The sequence below is a fragment of the Drosophila guanche genome, unplaced genomic scaffold (genome assembly GCF_900245975.1).
Source record: "Drosophila guanche unplaced genomic scaffold, DGUA_6, whole genome shotgun sequence".
Taxonomy (NCBI): domain Eukaryota; kingdom Metazoa; phylum Arthropoda; class Insecta; order Diptera; family Drosophilidae; genus Drosophila; species Drosophila guanche.
Window position 1 is genome coordinate 374545 of NW_022995758.1, and position 18114 is coordinate 392658.

Below are 18114 nucleotides of genomic sequence, written 5' to 3' on the forward strand. Positions count from 1 at the left end.
AAATGTATTTACAAACGCAAATTGATAGTGATTTTGGTTTGGTCGGTACCAGCTACGGGCATGGCCATGTCGATGGCGCTGGCAGGCGTTGGGTCCCATGGCCGGCTTGTGGTTCAGAGTAGTCTGCTTGAGCTTTGGATTGGTTTGACTTTGGTCGTGTTGACGTTTCGGCTTAGCCGTCGGTTTGTCAGCACGCATCGCGAGTAAACCACTCGTACGGTTCCAGGTTTCAGGTTTCACGTTGCATGTTCCATAGTTGAGGTCCCAAGTACTGGTCCACCTGCTGCTCCTTCTGTGAGTGTGTGTGTGTGCTTGGGCTTCACATAAACCAATACAGGCTCATGAGGAGGAGCATCGTTGGATGAGGATGCCCGCCTGTCCTTTTGCGGCTTTTGCAGCGATTGTTTCATCCTCTTGGTCCAGCGTGTTGATGGGGTGCTCCCGGATGTGGGGTTGGTTGCCCTGTGGAATATAAAGAGTAGGTTTTGCCACTTAGCACGTCGACATTCTGGCGATTAGCCATACGCACTGTGTTGTGGAATGGGAGGGATATGTGTGTTCATTTGGGTACAGGATTGGGATACCCGACGGGGCTAATGTTAAGCAGGTGATGGAGATAAAGTGGGGACAGACAGGTAGCCTGTCTATGGTTTTTGGGCCTTCTGGGGTCGTCCACATACCACATGGACACACGAACTGGTTCAGACAACAAACGACAAGCGACGACGACAACTTTAACTGCAATTATTTTCAAATGAAGTTCATTTGGAAATGCAATTTCAGACATGTGTCTAATATATGCAAACAATTTTCTTTGCTTCGAAGGGCAAAAAGGGCCTGTCTGCAGCCTGAGAACCACTGTGTCCTAGTACAATGGCAACAACAATGATAAATCAATATGCAAAAGAAGGGGACCGTTCCAAGAGCCAACTTGGTAAACAAGAAGCGTGACAAAATGATAAAGTGTCGACTACACCATGGGCGATGGAGATGGCACCCGACTTGGAGAGTGTTTTGTGTGTGAGTGTGTTTGACGTTCAGTGACAGAGGAGGCGCAGGCAGCAGTGAGGGCAAGGCAGAGACTGGGCTGTTAAGAGTCTACCATAGCAAAGTGAGCAATAAACATACGCGATTAAATTCATTATGAACACTTGAACAACACACAATACGAATGCGAAATGACAGACCTGGTCGCATGGCATCTGTGTGTGTGTTTGCCTCTGGGTTGGCCGACACACACACGTATATATGTACACGTACATACACACGGGGGTCGAGTCGGAGTCAGCCCCACATCAATTTAACATTGTTTTGCCGCCTTCCATCGTCTAGCGTTTGCTCTTGGCTCTGGCCACCCACATTGTGGCCCTGTTCGTGACTAGTGTACTTGAGGGGCTAAGGTCTAAGGACTAAGGACTACGGCTGTGGCTGGGCATCGCACTTGTTATTCTTTGGTTTTTCTAATTGTATATGTAAGTGATTGGAGTGTGCGTGTGCGATTACTAATTGCATTGCTGATATTAAATCAACATGCTTCCGCACTGATTTCTCACTGACATCCAGATGAGAGTCGTCGTTCTACTCCCCTAACACATTTCTTAACTGCCAGGAACTGTTGCATTTGTCACGCTCCAGCTGGGACTCCGAGAGTCGCCCTTGTATTACCTCCGATTGGAGCAGTGGATCGGGGGATAATGTTAAAACATTTTAAAGACAATTTATTTATATTTAAAAAGTCATCAAATATCATTTTATTCAGCAGCAAAAAATGTCATTATTCGAAAGCTTAGTTTGAAAGAAACCAAAATATGACCCCAAATGGTATTCGAGTTTGGCTTTACGAAATTGTAAAACTCTGCGTTTCGGGTAGAACTGTAACTGTGTGGTATTTTTTGTGTGAATATCAGAAATATTGAGTGTCTGCATATTTTGCAAGTTAGTAAACATACAAAATATTCTCTAGTCCTTTTTATACCCGGTACTCGAAGAGTAAATAGGGTATATTGTATTTGTGTGAATAACGGTTGTATGTAACGCACAGAAGGAAACGTTTCCGACCCCATAAAGTATCTATATTCTTGATCAGCATCAATACCCGAGTCAATAGAGCCATGTCTGTCTGTCCGTCTGTCCGTCCGTCCGTCTTGTTTGCCGGCTAGTTCTCAGAGAGCTAGAGCCACCAAATTTTGGCTCCGGACTGCTGTATGCTCACACTGAAACCAGTGTATTTCAAAATTTATTTAGCCCCGCCCCTTTCCGCCTCCGCAAAAGAGCGAAAACCTCCCAAACCTACAGTTTTGAAGATAAGAGAAAACTAAAAACGCCATTCTGTAGTGATACAGATACCATATTTATCAGATCATCAAATTGGGATCCGATTGGATCATTATTATAGCCAGAATGAAGAAATTAATTTGCAGTGGCTAAACCCACCTCTCATTCACACTCTGCTTCTGCTTCACTCGGCCCCTGCCTCTGCCGTCCCTCTGCCGTCCCTCTGCCTTTGCCTATGCCGACTTTTAACCCACCCCGTCCCGCAGCTTATATTTGTTTTTTTTTGTGTGCGGGCGCTGCCTCTGTCTCTGCCGCGAGTGTGCAGTGTGTGGGTTTATGGAAGGGCGGCGAGATAAAGGAGCGTATTGGTGTGAGTAGTGTTGTTGATGTAGATGATAGATGAAGAAAAAATGTAGAATTTGGCAAATAACCGCTAAGGTGCAGATGTAGTACTGAGTGCCGGGTATAAAAGTTGTGACGCGTAAGAAGCGTCTCACACGTCCCTTCTCGTTTTGTTTGAATAATTTCACGGTGGCATCTGATGTACGTTACGCGCCTCACATCGCCAAAAAAGTAAGCAGAGCTTGGGCCATTTTTTTAAAGTTTGTTTTAGGATAGTCCAAAATGTTCGAGTGACATTGGGGTACAACTTTTATGAAGAATTTGTTTCCTTCGTTCCTACCAAAAAATAACAAAAGAAATTGAGTTAAAATCAATTGATTAGGGTTTCACGTCGAAGCTAAGGAAATTGTACGTTTATTGGTTAAATGAAATGTCTTTTACTTAATTTAAATTTATTTCGAAAATTAAATAAGCTTTGATTATCGTTCCACTTCAGCGTCATTTGTGATACAAAAAGCTATGCACTAGAACCTGCATCTGCATTTAGATGATAATTATGAGGAAAGTTCCCCTATCCGGCTGGCTTGGGGCCCACCTGTATTGGCCACTTGGGCCACTTCACTCGAACGCAAGTCTGCGATGCTCGAGGACGTCGATGAGGAGGAGGATACTGTTGCCACCTAATTGGTCTAATCAAAAGTTGGTGAGTGCGCGAAATTAACAATTGCTATTTGTTGCATAATGCTCTAGCTTGAACGGCATGGGGCGAGTGGCATGGTGCAGGTGTGTTTGCACCTGATGCGATAATTGCTGTCACAAACAGTGCAGCTGTGTGTATGCGCCTGCAGCGAAACCATAAACCGTCGTCCCACGATCCAGACACACACAGATGAGCATAGAGTGCACCACATTTTGCAATTGGCCACCTCCTGCCTCCACCTCACACGGACACGGACACCATCCACGTCCAGTATGTCCGCGGGAACCTGACAGGCCGAGCGCGCTGGTTTTAGTCAATTTTGGTTTGTCGCTTGCAGGTTTCAAGCTGGCTGGTTGCCTGGCTTGTATGTTGCAGGTTCACGGATACACCGCGATGAGAAGCAAACGGTGATTACTTAGTAGCTGACGTCACTCCACTGCCTGTTGAATGCAAAGAACAACCCAAATGGCCAGAATGCAATGCAACGTGGAACATGAAATCTAATAAACATTTATTGACACATGAATCAGCAGCAAAAGCAGCTGGCTTAGGAGTAGTTGCAGGTTGACGGCTACCTCATATCGAGTGCTGCTGTTTGTCTTTATCCAATCACGAAAGTAGTAAACGTTTGAGTAGACGCCGGCCGAATTGGGTTCGCCGCAGCCGGCGCCGAATGAGACGACGCCAACAACAATGTTATCGCACATGAGGGGGCCACCGGAGTCACCCTGGCAGCTGTCCACCTCGTGATCGGCGGCGTCCGAGGCACAAATCATGCCCTTGCCAAAGCCCTCCAGTGAGTCGCAGAAGGCATTGTCATTGACGGACACATCACCATTGACGGCCTCGTCGGGCGTGGGACCAAACTGCGAGAGGAAAAACAAACAAATGAAAGAGAGGGGGACAAGTGAGGCAAGTGGGGCATGTCCTGCCTGTATTACTGTGCCCCAGCCAACGACGGTGCACTTCAAGCCGGGCTGTGGCGTGGCGGTGGATAGAGGAATTATTTGCACAAAGTGCCCGTTGGGATTGAGGGGTTTCTTGAGCAGCAGCAGGCCAATGTCGTTCTTGAGTCGCTTTGGTGTGTACTTGGGATGAGGCTTCGCCGCATGGACATCTCTCACCTGCGTTTGCCCTGTGCGCTGCAGCCGTCGCGGTGTACCGGCCACAACCTGCATCCTGCTGGCCTTTATCCGCGTGGTGCTGCAAGACACCAAGACACCAAAAGCATGAGACACGAGGATAGACGACAAACAGAGCGGGGAGGAAAATCAGGTACCCGGTACACACCCCGAGTAGAGGCAATGAGCAGCTGTCAATATAACCGTCGAGGATACGACTGCTCCGCCGCAAAAGTGATTATCGCCAAAGAACTTGCGCTCCCTGTTGGTCCGCACCGACACCACATACTTGACCAGATTATTCGTCTCTGGCCGATATCCGCCAGTGATTAGAAAGTGAAACTCGGACGTGTTCCCATAGTCGGGATTCGTAACCAACATTTTCTGCATTTTCGCATCGGGCAGACCAGTAGCAGCCGTCGTTGCGGACTCTCGTTTGCCAAGATCATCACTCCCAATGGATGATGGTGGCCAGTGGGATGCCATGCCCATCACGGCCATCACGACGCAAACAACAAATTTAGACGGTCTCATTGTACATACATAAATAAGTGCGAGTATATGTTGTTTGTTAGTAATAACTGACTGAAAACGCCCTACTGTATCCCCCCCAACTGATCCCAGGGTGTCTGTCGTCTTGATCTGGATAGGCATGAGAAATGTTTGCCCGTAAATACTCTCTCTATATGTGGAGTGTGTGTGTGCGTGTGTAGAGCAACAGGAAGCATTACTTAGTTGGGTCTACTGCGCTCTGCAGGTTAGACAAATTCCTGGGTGCACTTTGTCAAGTCAAAGACGGCATTCGCACACCTCCCCCGTCTGCCAACCAACCAACTGGCGACATGGGTTGCAGCTCCTCTTGTCAAGTTCCACTCCTGCCCTTGCCCATGCCCACACCACTCACAAGGCAATTCTGGAGTAAGTAGTTGGTTGGTTGGTTGTTTCATGTCACTTACGAGTAAGTCGTTGCCTTTTGCCTTCGCCTTCGGCTGGGTGTCTGCCGAGTTGTAGGTGTTGGTCGGGGGCCGTTATCATTAATTTGCAGCCTGCTGCTTTTTTACAATATTTTACCAGATATACCCCATGACGATGACAGGCCACTCCCAGTCTACGACCAGTGCTTTTACCTCGCACAAGTTTTTAAGTTGACTTGTCATTTTGTACGCTTACTAAAGACAAATTTGTGCCGTGCGAACACAAAAAATGGTGTCCATATTTTACCAAGCGACTACCCACACCCACTACCCACATTCATATTCATATGCAGTGACACAGATTCAGAGTCAGAGACAAATTCAAACTAGAACTGAGACTGTGAGACTGTGAGACTGAGACTCCCTCCCAGTAATCATGTGAACCAGAGCCAGTCCTATCTGTGCTGCTGTGGCCACACAACCTTTTAATTGTCCTTCAACAATTAACAACTTTGATCAGCCCCTATGGGTTTTCGCAGAGAAAGACAGACAGAGAGAGAGAGAGAGAGAGAGAGACAGAGAGAGAGAGAGTGAGAGAGGGGGGGAGAGAGAGCCGAAGCGAGCAAATGCCGAAACACAATCGAAATTTATGTGATGTTAGTAGTAAAATCAGTGGAGGAGCAGCTGTAAAGGTTCCCATTGGATTCCCCCAGCATCCCACAGTTATGGCACCTGGCTGGCAACAGATAGCAGACAGTTGACAGTGGACAGTGGACAGTGGGGACAGTGGGGACTGCCATACATATTACTTATCTTTTGATGTAGCACGACGATTCCAAGCATTGATTATTGTTGCCTTCTGCAGTTTTAACTAAAACGCATTCAGGGCCCGAAAATCCAAGTACCAGCCAAAAACCTATTCTGATGTAGAAAGAGGACTGGCTGCTGCTGCTTCCAAAATGCCAGAGATAGAGACAGAGCCAGACACAGAGTCGTACATGCCGCATCTAGCCATAGCTACTGCTGTGACCCCTGTTCCGGCTACGCTTCTGCCTCTCTGTTGTTTGTTTGCATACATTGATTGAATTTGTTCACGCCATTAAATTTGCAAATTGCTATCGGCAATTTTGCATAAACTGCAGTGTAAGATTTTACAGCTTTCAAGTTTCAGTCAATGGTGGATAGACATTGCCCTGCAACCTGCACACTGCACCCTGCACCCCGTACCCTGCCATTGCTAATGTCCCTGCCCCTGTGTGTGCGGTGGTTTCTGGCAAGGACAGGGGCAGCAGGTCCGGCACAGACTCTCATACGAGTCATTAACTATTCATACGGCAAACCAGGCAAAAGCCTGGAAACTCCAGAGTGCTGGCACTAGATGACACATTTGATTCCCTCCCGTCATCGCAACGGCCAAGTGCAAGGCCGAGCCGGTGTGGTAATTGCCATCGACCAGTGTGCTCTCCCCGCTGGGGAACTGGCAGCTGTCATCAGTGCAGGATATGCTCGAAAAGGGATTGGGCTGCTTGGGATCTGTTTGTAAGAACACCGATTCAGCTGACCTTTCTCTGATTCGCATATGGGAGTTGCGTAAGCGCTGAAAAATTAAAATTATCTGTCCCGTTGGGTTGCTGTGGGAAAGTAAAGACTTTCCGCTATGACACGGGGGTTTTGCCTGAAGGTTGCACACAGATTCGCGGATCCCGGCAAGTACGAGTAGCAAGAAAATATTTACAATAAACTTTAAGTCGACCGACTGTATGTTGCTAGCATTCCATTGGCTTTGGGTGCTCCCAGGCGGGCTCGGTGGCTGGGCCACTGGTAATATATTTACATTACTCCCCTTCCACACTCCCCACTCGCAGCATTGCCCCCGTTTATTTCTGTTGCGGGGCTCCTCCACTCAAATTTATGATAAAAGTTGTGCCCACGTACCGTGAAACAAATGTAGGGGTGGATGGTGGATAGGGGAACTCACTTCCACTGCCACTTCCGCCATTTTGTTCGGCAACAATTCTCATTTTGCCACAGCTCAGCCTTGGTGAAGGTCAATGGTAGTTGGGTCAGCGTGGGTCATCGGTTTCCCGATAGCCGATGATGAAATATTCCCCAAGGAAAATGCACGTACATGTGAGGGAAGTGTGTCTGATTCTTCCGTTATAGAGTAGCTTAGCAATTGCTGATTGCAGATAGTGTGAGCAAAGGCAGATCGGATTGTTTTTGGGGGACCATCTCCAAGTACTGCAGCTGCAAATTACTTTTCCGCTCGACGAGAGTTACGAGAGTAATGAGCATCATCCTAATTATCTCTGCCAGTTGTCGTGCTGTCTGCTGTCTGTCCATGCCAATGTCCATTTCTAGAACTATTCGAGTGACCGCATTCGGTGTGGACAACATCCATTGGTGCCACTCCTTTGAAGCTCCAAGCTGCGAGCTTAATTGCATTTCTTTTTTGTTCCTTTTTTTTGTGTTCAGCCACAAGGCAGGTGGAGAAGGATACCCAACAGAATGCACTCTGAAGCATTTTTGCACGGCTGATTGAATTTGGAAATGCTGTCGGCTGCACTGCGCAAGTTGTCCTCTCTGTCCGGGTCCCTGTCCTCACAAATTACATTAGTTGCACCGAGGCCGCGGCGGCTTATCTTATTAAGTACAGTCATAGATATGCCCCCCAGTGCCCACACGATGTCCTGCGTTGAGAACTCCGCCATGTGACTTCCACAGACTTCTGGCTGCTGGATGCTGCTAGCTGTGCCTGTACAGAAGACCATCGACATCCGGAAGAGTGCCTGCCTGCCTTCCTGCCTGCCTGCCGACGATGACGGTGCACAGAAAGTTATGTGTCGGAACGGGAGACATGCATAGAGCAGTCGTCGTAGACGGCACGTTCAATCTGGTATAACTTTTGGCAAACATACACCCACACAGCCAAAAACTCACACACGCACCACTCATCCCGCCTACTCCATGACACCGCTGGATGAGGCGGCGTTGGCGGCGTTGGCGCCGCCACAAAGTGGCTTATTATAATTTCCAAAATAAACTAACTGTGTGCTTTGGGTTCCCCTCTCCCCTCTCCACTCTCCTCTCTCCCACGTCCACGTCCACGTCTGTCTAAAAGTGAAAATAATATTGTAGTTGAAATATCAACATTGACGCCCGCCCATCCATCCAATGTGCTGCGTGTGGCTGTTGCGGCTCTGTGGCTGCTGCTGTTGCTGCTATTTGGCATGGCGCGTGGTGCCTGTTTTTGGGGCATTTTAAAATGGTAAGTGAGAAAGGGTTCAATCCGACTGACTGTCTGTCTGCCACACACAAACACAGGCAACTATCCAGCCAGCCAGCCAGCTAGCCAACCATTCAACATAAGCATATTAGGCATCGCCTCTGCCACTTCGGGAGTGTGGGAGGAGGATGAGGCTGCTGGCACTGTCACTGATGTGGGTGTCAGTGTGGATGTTGGGGTGTTGGGTGAGTGGCGTGGTAGAGGGGACGACACTAAAACGTGACGTTGAATCCAATGTGATGCTCAAGCGTGTGAAAATACCAGAAAGACGTGTTGCTATTAAATGGTCTGAATTCCGGTCGCTGCCATCGCTGAATCGCTTGGCGCGTGTGCTCTTGGCCGCCGAGCGTATTTATGGCCATACTCGTAACTTAACAGACAGCGGAAGTGATACATCAAGGACACACATACACACAGGAGAGAGACAGAGACAGAGACAGAGAGAGAGAGAGAGAGAGAGAGAGAGAGAGAGGGGGAGAGAGTGAGAGTGAGTGTGGTGCAAACATTTCCATGTGTGATTCATCTTTACACACGTTTGAAATTAATCCCTTCCCAGCAATACCTTACCAAAAATTGTATTTAGTTTTTACTTCATGAATACTGGACCAAATCCGTTTGTTGGGCAACGACTTTTGGCCTGACACTGCACTTGACCGCTTTTGCAGGACATGCATTTGACACTCTCCAGAGTGAGTGTGGGAGAGGCGAGGCACTGGCTTGGGCCATGAATTGCGGTCCATCAATGTCAGTGTGCCGGTGCTGGTCCAGACTTTGGCCATGGTCGTAGGCTGACTGACTGGCTGGCTATGGCTCTGTTCCAGCTTATGCTGACTCATCGAATCAGTCGCAACTTTTGCAGCCTCGTTGGGTAAGGGTTTTATGATGCCCTGCTCAATTAAATTTCTCGCTGGTATGGATACAACCCACAAGATACAAACACAAAAAAAACGAGAAGGGACGTGTGAGACGCTTCTTACGTGTCACAACTTTTAAACCCGGTACTCTGTACTACATAAGTACCTTAGCGGTTTTTTGTCAAATTTTACATTCTTTCTTCATCTGTCATCTACATCTACAACACTTCTCACACCAACACGCTCCTTTCGCTCGCCCCCTTTCCTAGAGCTACAAACTGCAGAGCAGGGCAGAGGCAGAGAAACGGCAGAGGCAGAGGCCGCACACTGCAGAAGCAGAGTGTGAATGAGAGAATGTGAAAAAAAAACAAATATAAGCTGCGGGACGGAGTGGGTTTAGCCACTGAAAATTAATTTCTTCATTCTGGCTATAATAATTTTCCAATCGGATCATAATTTGGTGATCTGATAGATATGGTCATTCCCTACGGAATGGCGTTTTTAGTTTTCTTTTATCTTCAAATTGTTGATTTGGGCGGTTTTCGCCCTTTTGCGGGGGCGGAAGGGGGCGTGGCTCATTTTTTAAATACACTGGTTTTTGTGTGAGCATATAGCAGTCTGGATGCAAAATTTGGTGGCTCTAGGTCTTATAGTCTCTGAGAACTAGCCGACAAACAAGACGGACAGACAGACATGGCTCTATCGACTCGGCTATTGATACTGATCAAGAAAATATATACTTTATGGGGTCGGAAACGCTTCCTTCTGTGCGTTACATTCAACCGTTATTCGCACAAATACAATATACCCTATTTACTCTTCGAGTACCGGGTATAAAAATATTAAATAGCTCCCGTTGCACTATGGGGCATTTGACCACTTTCCCTGGCCAAAACTCGTTTGGCCGAAACTTTTTTTTTACAGTTTGTCGATTAAATTGAACATTTTCACGGAAAACTTGAAACAAATCGAAAAAAACTGTGCAGATTGGCTAAATTCGTGCTCAAATGTACATTTATAATATAGTTGAGACATTTCCAGTATCTTTGCACTGCCGTGCAGTGCTACTGTGTCCCACATTCAACAACTCAAAGAAAATAAGCTGCTTGCAGTATACAAGGAAGTCAATGTAAAAACCCGATTATCTTCTACTTTTCCATTTTTAAGAATCCGGGCACAACTGTTTAAGTAAAATATGGCATTGCTTTACATATTGCCAGCATTTTTAGTTTGATTCAATTTAAAAATAAAATACAAATTCGATTTCACCCTGAAGAAAATGCGGTGGCACGCCCATTTTTTCAACAAACCTTCCTTTCACTATTATAGACTTAAATCAGAAAACTAAATCAAAAATTTGGTTTCGTTTGGAAGTTATTAATTAATGCCACAAAAAGTGGTAAAATGCCCAATAGTGCGTTGGAAGGAGCTGCCCGCCTGTCATGTGTGTGTTCGTGTGTGTGGCTGTTGGGCGTGGTAGGGTTTTTTTTGCTGCTGCTGTTGTTGTTTTTTCAATTGCTTAACCTTGGGGTGGTGCTTCTTGTCACTGCCAGATGACACGGGACGCTGCGTTGCGTTTTGATGCCCTTTTTTTGGTGCCTGTCCGCCTCATGGAATATCACGATTAGCGCCTAATATAGGACCGTCTTTTTTTCGTCCGTCTGTGCTTGGGTGTGTGGGTGGTGACGTGCAATTCGACAAGTCCTGTAGCTCTTTGGTTTGTGCTCTGTACGAGGATCTTGGACATACACATACTCACATACCTTTCCGCTGTGTCCTTTGTCCTGGAATGTTGTTGCTGCTGCTGTCTGCTGCGACTGGCAAAAGGCAAAATAAATTACCACTCATGGTGCCAGGGGTGTTGGCTTGGGACTTTGCCTGGGGGGGGGGGGGGGTCATTGTCGTCAACAAACATTTTGACACTTGCTCCGTAACCATAAAAGTCAGTCAGAGTTGGGGCTTAGCCAACTTTAAATACCTTTGGACAGATTAAAAGTCTCGTTAACCAAAATGTTTGCAGCTTTTGCTTGAATCTCTCTCTCTCTCTCTGTGTGTGTGGGTGTGGTCTGGCTTGTTTGTGTGTGTTTTTGTCATGGGTCACACCGTATGCGAAAACTATCGCCATGCATAAATTGCTTATGGAAATGGGCTTTAGCTCTTGGGATGGTATGGGTTGGCACTGCTCGGATTTGAAGTCACTTTTGCACCAATTTCTATGGCAGAGTCTGTTCTGTGTTTTTTGTTCTCTCTGTTCTGCACATTGAAAAATTACTGAGCATTATACTTGAGGGTCACTTTTAATTACTTTCAAGAAGGTCAACATTAATGAGTGTCAATGAGTGGATGCAAGAGGCATATGCCTAAAGCCTCTTTCTGGTTAAATTTAGAGCCTGTGTAGTAGGAGAGAGTGTTGCCTATATTGATCGGGCTGCCATTTCGAGTTGGCGGTGTTGGAAATTAAAGCAAAAAACTTTTCACATTTGTCGCCCATTTTGCGGCTAGCCATTTGCAACTTTTGCCTCAGAGACCCTAGCCCAGGACTAGGCTCAGGCTCAGGCCTTTACTTTTTGCTTTTGTTTGTTTGCTGCTCTCCTTGATGCTGTTGCTGTTGCTGTTACTGCTGCCTGTCAGCATGTGTTGTTTTAAAATTTGCATGCGTTTCTTTCCGTCTGACTGCGTACAAACAAGCAGCATGCCAGCCAGCCAGTCAGTCAGTCAGCCCCGAAGGTAAGCCAATAAGTATGCTACACTTTTGAAGTTTGTTCAACGCCCCTTCTGAGTGCCGCCCCAACACCCCAACAAGAAACAACAACAACTCCAACTAGACATAATGCGTGAGTAATTGGCAACGTGGCTGTGTGTGTGTGTGTGTCCATTGCCTGTCCAGGTTAAACCGTTCACGTCATTAAATCGCATTTGCTGGCACACGCACTCAGGGAGGAATGGAGGGATGGGGACATGGTGGCAATAATTTATGCGCGTTATATTCTAAGCGATTGACTTGTCCGCAGGCAGCTGTTAGCCGCATCAGTGGGCGCGTGGACAACGGACAGAGGACGAACGGACAACGGACATTATGGGGCATGGTAATGGAGCTGCAGCTGCAGTCTGGAGTGTTGCATGTTGTGGCACTCGGTAGGAGGAGCTGCACTCGTTTTGTGTGGCATGTTGCGAGTTTTGCCCGAATTGCCTTAATTGCAATTGGCTTTGTAGTTGTTGTTGTTGTTGTTTTGCTTGTTGTTATTGTAATTTAATAAGCGGCTAATTGTTGTTAATCAATTGTTTAACAGTTTACAACATGTTGTTGCTGTTGCTATTGGCGTGAATTATTTGCATTATTTTTTATTGGCTGAGTGCTAAATGTTGATATTGTTGCTGTTGCCTCTGCTGCCTCTGCTGCTGCTGCTGCTGCTGTTGCTTCTGTTGTTTTTGCACACGAATTTTAATTGCAATTGTTATTGCTGTGGCAGTTGCTTCTCTGTGTGTGTATTTGAATTGTTATTGCAATTCATTGTTGCTGCTGCTGTTGCTGCTGCTGCCGATGTTTGTCGAGTGTCTGTCTGTCCGTTTGTCTGGCGTAGTTTGTGGTTATTGTTGCAAAGCCTACCCCTCAGAAGAAGGGACATCCCGTTGTGGAAGGCAGCATCAATGACAGAGAGAGCAGAGCAGAGCCCTTCCAACTGCAGTTACTGGCCGCAATTATTCTGTTGCTTTATTGTCTGTTATAATTAAATCATTTGATTTCATTGTTTGGATTTAACATTTTCACGAGTATGTGTCACACACACACCCCGCATTAATATATGTATATGTATATGTATATGTATATGTATATGTATATGTATATGTATATGTATATGTATATGTATATGTATATGTATATGTATATGTATATGTATATGTATATGTATATGTATTTGTAAGCCCTTGCTGTCATATGGCATATGTGGTGCAACTTTCACTATCTGGCTTTGCAGCACACTAATTGAATTTTTTAGTATGTAACTGCCTAGGCATGCGGCATACCACCCATTCCCGCTACGATTTATATTGTCGAGCTTTGCCATAATTACTTATTAAAGAACTCATAAATGTTAATATCGATATACACAAATTATGTTTACTCACCACTGGCCACAAACACGTAAACTTGCCACTTCAGAGATTGATTCCGAATGGCAGCAGCATGGGATACCATTCCGCATGGAGCCCGCAATCGCACTCTGCGGCTCTTCCACTGATAGGAAGTGCCTCATGGTACATCGAAATTATCTTCTTCCACTTTGCTTTGGTTTTCGTGGCCCACGCGGGAGGGGGAGGGGTTCAGCGTCTCGACGTATTCTTAATTTGCTGATGAAAAATTTGCACGTACTTAGAGGAAATGGCAAAGTTTTTGGCCCCCCAGCATTACGCTACCCCACCTTGACTTAGACACTAATGAAATAACGTTTTCGGGGCAGGATTGTGGGGTGGTTCCGGCAAAAGGTGTGATGTGGCAAGGATATGGCTATGCTGTGTGTGTGCTCTCTCTGTTATCTTGAGCGATAACAATCCATCTTTTGTCTGGCAGCTAGCTACCTGGCGTTGTATTTTCTTTCTGTCGTAGGGTGGAGGATAAAGCGAATTTATTTATGTACCCAAATGAAGCAGTCGGCAAAGGAGAGTCTGTGTGTGTGTGTGTGTGTGTGTAGAGAGCGGGCCTAAGTCCAAGTAGACATGAGTTACCGTTGCCAAATTAAACATCACCGACACAAAATTTATGAAGCCAGACATTAAGTTGGGGCGCCACAAACACAAGGAACACTCAAAACATATTTCTTGGGTCCTTGGGGCTTGGTCTTGGGCCGCTATCTCCAGCTCCCCCATGTCTGGTATGTTTAAAGCGAATTAAGGACATTACATTTTTACCGGCACTAATTCCAGCCAGGCAGCCAGGCAGTGAGGCAGGCAGGACCTGCTGATGTTTATCCTTGCCTACAAATTACATTTCCGTAGTGGAGTACGTAAGTGTGTGTGTGTTGTGTGTGTGTGTGTGTGTGTGGGTTAGCCCCTTGTTGATCTTCACTTTGGGTTGGCAGCCCCACGAGCATCGGGATCATCGCTTAACCCCCCACAATGACAGTGCGCCTGGAAGACTGGATTCCCTTCGTGATTGCCGCTGTGACTTGTCGGTGTCAATGGGTTAAGTGGTCGTTTTTTGGGCCAACAAATTTGACACGGGCAATCCCAGGCAGCCCTGAAACGAACACAGCCCAAGGGAGAGGGCAAAAGAGAAAGGGCCAGGGACACAAACATGAAGCGAACGTGCAAGGGGACGAGTGGAAGCCACAATGCTTAACGTAATTACAAGTAGTTTTACGGTTGAGCTCGGCACAAGAGCACAGGAGGCTGCTGGTCGGAGCGAGTGAAATTTTGGCCACAGCCTGCTTACAGCCAGCCAGCCAGCCAGCCAGCCAGCCAGCCAGCCAGCCAGCCACATGTACAACACCACTGACGAGGACGTCAAGGGACACGAAGGAAGACAATGGCGCTGGCAGAGGAGCAGCAACGAAGGAGCAGCAGCAGCAGCAGCAGCAGCAACAGCGCGAGAACAATGGAAATTACGAGTTTCAATTTGTAGAAAAATTTATTATATCCATTAAGTAAATGGGTTTCGAACAATTTAGCTCTCGGGTCGGGGATGCCTCGAGACCAAGATGCCAACCTGTGACTCATTTGCCCATTTCCATGCCCATGCCCTTGCACTTGTTTTTGTCTGTGAAACACACACACACACACACATATCTCCTACGCACACCCAGACAGACGCAAGCAGGGCAATGGTAAAATATCAAAAATTTTCGAATGGTTTCCACTGCAGCTGTGACGGTGACGGTGACGGTGACTGTGACTGTGCGGTGTGGCATCCAGCCGGCGCGCCGCTTGTCCCTGTCCGAGGTCGAACCAAAGCCAACCGCAAAGGCCCTTGTCGGCCCCTCACCCCGCGAGGAACATCAAGGGCAGGGGGGGGGGGGGGGGGAGGGGTCGCTGAGAGCTAGTGAATCATAGACCGCAATATAAACTTTTATGCTTGCCTTATTTGTTTTTGTCTGTTCGCCTCCGATGTTTCCCAGTGTGTCGCTCTCTCTGCCTGTGTTCTATGTTCTGTTTTCTTTTCCATGACTTTGTCATTGTACCTTGCCCTCAGTTTGGCTGTCGACAGTCGCCTGTCGCATTGCTGACTGTCGACTGTCGACTGTCGACCGTTGACTGTTGGGCTGTCATCACTGCCAAATTGTGGGCTTCTGCAGCCGACATGTTAATACGTTTTGTGGCCAACATTTTAATCAGTTATTGTTGTGCCACCGCATGGCCGTGTCTCTTTCCCGTGTCTCTTGGACACGGCAACAACTTAGCTGCAAACACTGCAAGCGATCAATTTCTGACTGCTGGTTGGCCTTTCTAATTGCAATCGGAAGCTGTTACGCCCATCTCCCATCCTGTTCAATACAATCCAAGGCCCAAGCCCAACAAAAACTGAGACCCCAATCTGTTGGGGGGGGAATGCACAGGGCCTCCCCCTCTTGTGCTCTCGTAAAGCTTTATCGATACATCTGCACAATTTAATTTAACCGCAACTTTATTACTTTTCGCTGGGATGGCACTGGCACTGGAACGGCGATGGCGATGGCGATGGCGCCTCGGTGCACTCGTGCCAGGTCCTGCTACTCCCCCAGCTCCTGCTCATGCTCCTGCTCCTGCCACAGCCGTTTGATCTCGCTCTTCTCATTAATATGCACGGCACCAGAATCAGTTTCGACTTTCGACACAATTTTGACTTTATCTGTGTGCTGGAGTGGAGTGGAGTTCTGGCACTGGGATGGATGCCACTGGCAGGCAAGAGTCGAAGGCAACAACCATCAACGACCACAAAAAGCCAAAGACAAAGACAATCGCAATGGCAAAGCCGGCAACATCTTTGCCAGCGTACAGACACAAAACAAAACAATACTGAAACAAAACAAAACATTGACAGTTGACTTAAATGAAAGGAGAGCAGAGCAAAGTGGTGCAGAATGGAGGAGCACACGTGGCTCATAGTCTAAACAGCTGCTGGAAATAAAGTTTGGGCTCATTCTGATTGCTATTGGGTTGGGCTATGGGCTATGGGCTTTGGGCTCGGGGGCTGCTCGTGTATTTGCTGGATGAAGTGAAGTGAAGTGAAGTGGTTTGCTCCTTGGCCCTGTCCCTGTCCTCGTCCCAGTCCCAGCCATGACCCGATTACCGTTTTCAATATGCCAGAAGAGCTTAAGATTTTCAATTTTCGTTTTGTAATCAGCAGTTTGTGTATTTGTTGTAGCCGCCTACGTCCCCGTTCCCGTTGCCATCTCAGCCACGTCTCACGAACACACCGCAGCTGTGGCAAAAGTCAATGCAAAGGTGAGAACAAGAACAACATGGTTGAAGGGGGGGGGGGGGGGAATAAGTGTGGGTAGAGTGCGGGAATAAGATGACGGCGGGGCGATGCAAATGCAAATGCAAATTTTACCCATACGCCACGTTGTCGCTGCTTGAATTTTAATTTGCATTTGCCAGCCAAACTTACGTTGCAACATTGTGAAAATGCGATTGGGTGTGGGTGCCAGAGTCAGATGGAGCGGAAGGATGACATCCATTTCGCATCTTGCCACCAGCATGCTGCCCCTCTCTCTGCCCTATCGTTGCACGTTCAAAGACATGTTCGTTGGCTGCTCATTGCGAAATAATTTGCATAAGCTTCGCACCGCCTATCCGCTCGCTCGCTCTCAGCGCTTTGAGGAGTTTTATTTGTTATCCAAGGCCCGCTGCAGCTTCGGTCAGTGATGGACACGTGACACGTTCGTGAGTGGAGAGCACTGGCGCAACTCCCATCAATTCCCATCATTAGATGGTCGGAAGTCTTGCTGTCTTGTTTCCCTGTTCCCTATTCCCTATTCCCTATTCATTCGTTATTCGTTTATTCGTTTGTTTGCAACCAGACAATTGAAGTGCAATTTGCGCATTTCACAGCTCTGTCCTGTCCTGCTCTGTCCCGTCGGTTTCCGTCCGCAATTAACAAAACTGAGGCCACAGTGGGCGGAACGGAGGCAGGGGAGTGGAGGCCGCTGTATCCGGACGAGCTTTGATGCTAATTTGAGTGGTGCTGCTGCTCCGCCTTTTGCTCTGGGTTGGGCAACTTCATTTAGCACGAGAGCTTAAATATTTATTGAATGTAGTCTGCAGACGCTGACTGAGGCACACACACACACACACACACATAATCATGGCCCAATCGAGAGGACAAACAATACGTGCCGAATGCGCCTTCAACTTTTTATTTCCAGAGTATTTCTGCTGGACCATGGCCTTGGATTTGAAGCAACAGATACAAGATGAAGGCAGAGATACATATGTATCAGTAAATGGCTACAAATTGCTGCAGACCTGGACCTGGCTTAGACACAGCCACGACAACTGTTGCGGGTAGGTAGGTGCACACAAATGAACCTTTAAAAGTCACCCAAAGATGCCGAATGAGAGTCGGGTCGGCAGACGACACAATGTATGTGTATGTTTGTGTTTAGTTGCAATGTATACATATCACGTACGCGCTCACACCACAAGC

General features: G+C 47.3%; 1 protein-coding gene across 1 annotated transcript; it reads right to left on the reverse strand.

Moving 5' to 3' along the window:
* Positions 1-339: 339 nt before the first annotated feature.
* On the reverse strand, positions 340-17146 carry LOC117590555 (trypsin eta). Its single transcript, XM_034283295.1, has 6 exons — positions 17077-17146; positions 16843-16858; positions 4607-4801; positions 4249-4519; positions 3838-4182; positions 340-462 (listed from the first exon to the last, which is right to left on the reverse strand). Exons 1-6 carry the CDS (start codon positions 17144-17146, stop codon positions 340-342), a joined length of 1020 nt encoding a protein of 339 aa, XP_034139186.1.
* Between the last annotated feature and the right edge of the window lie 968 nt (positions 17147-18114).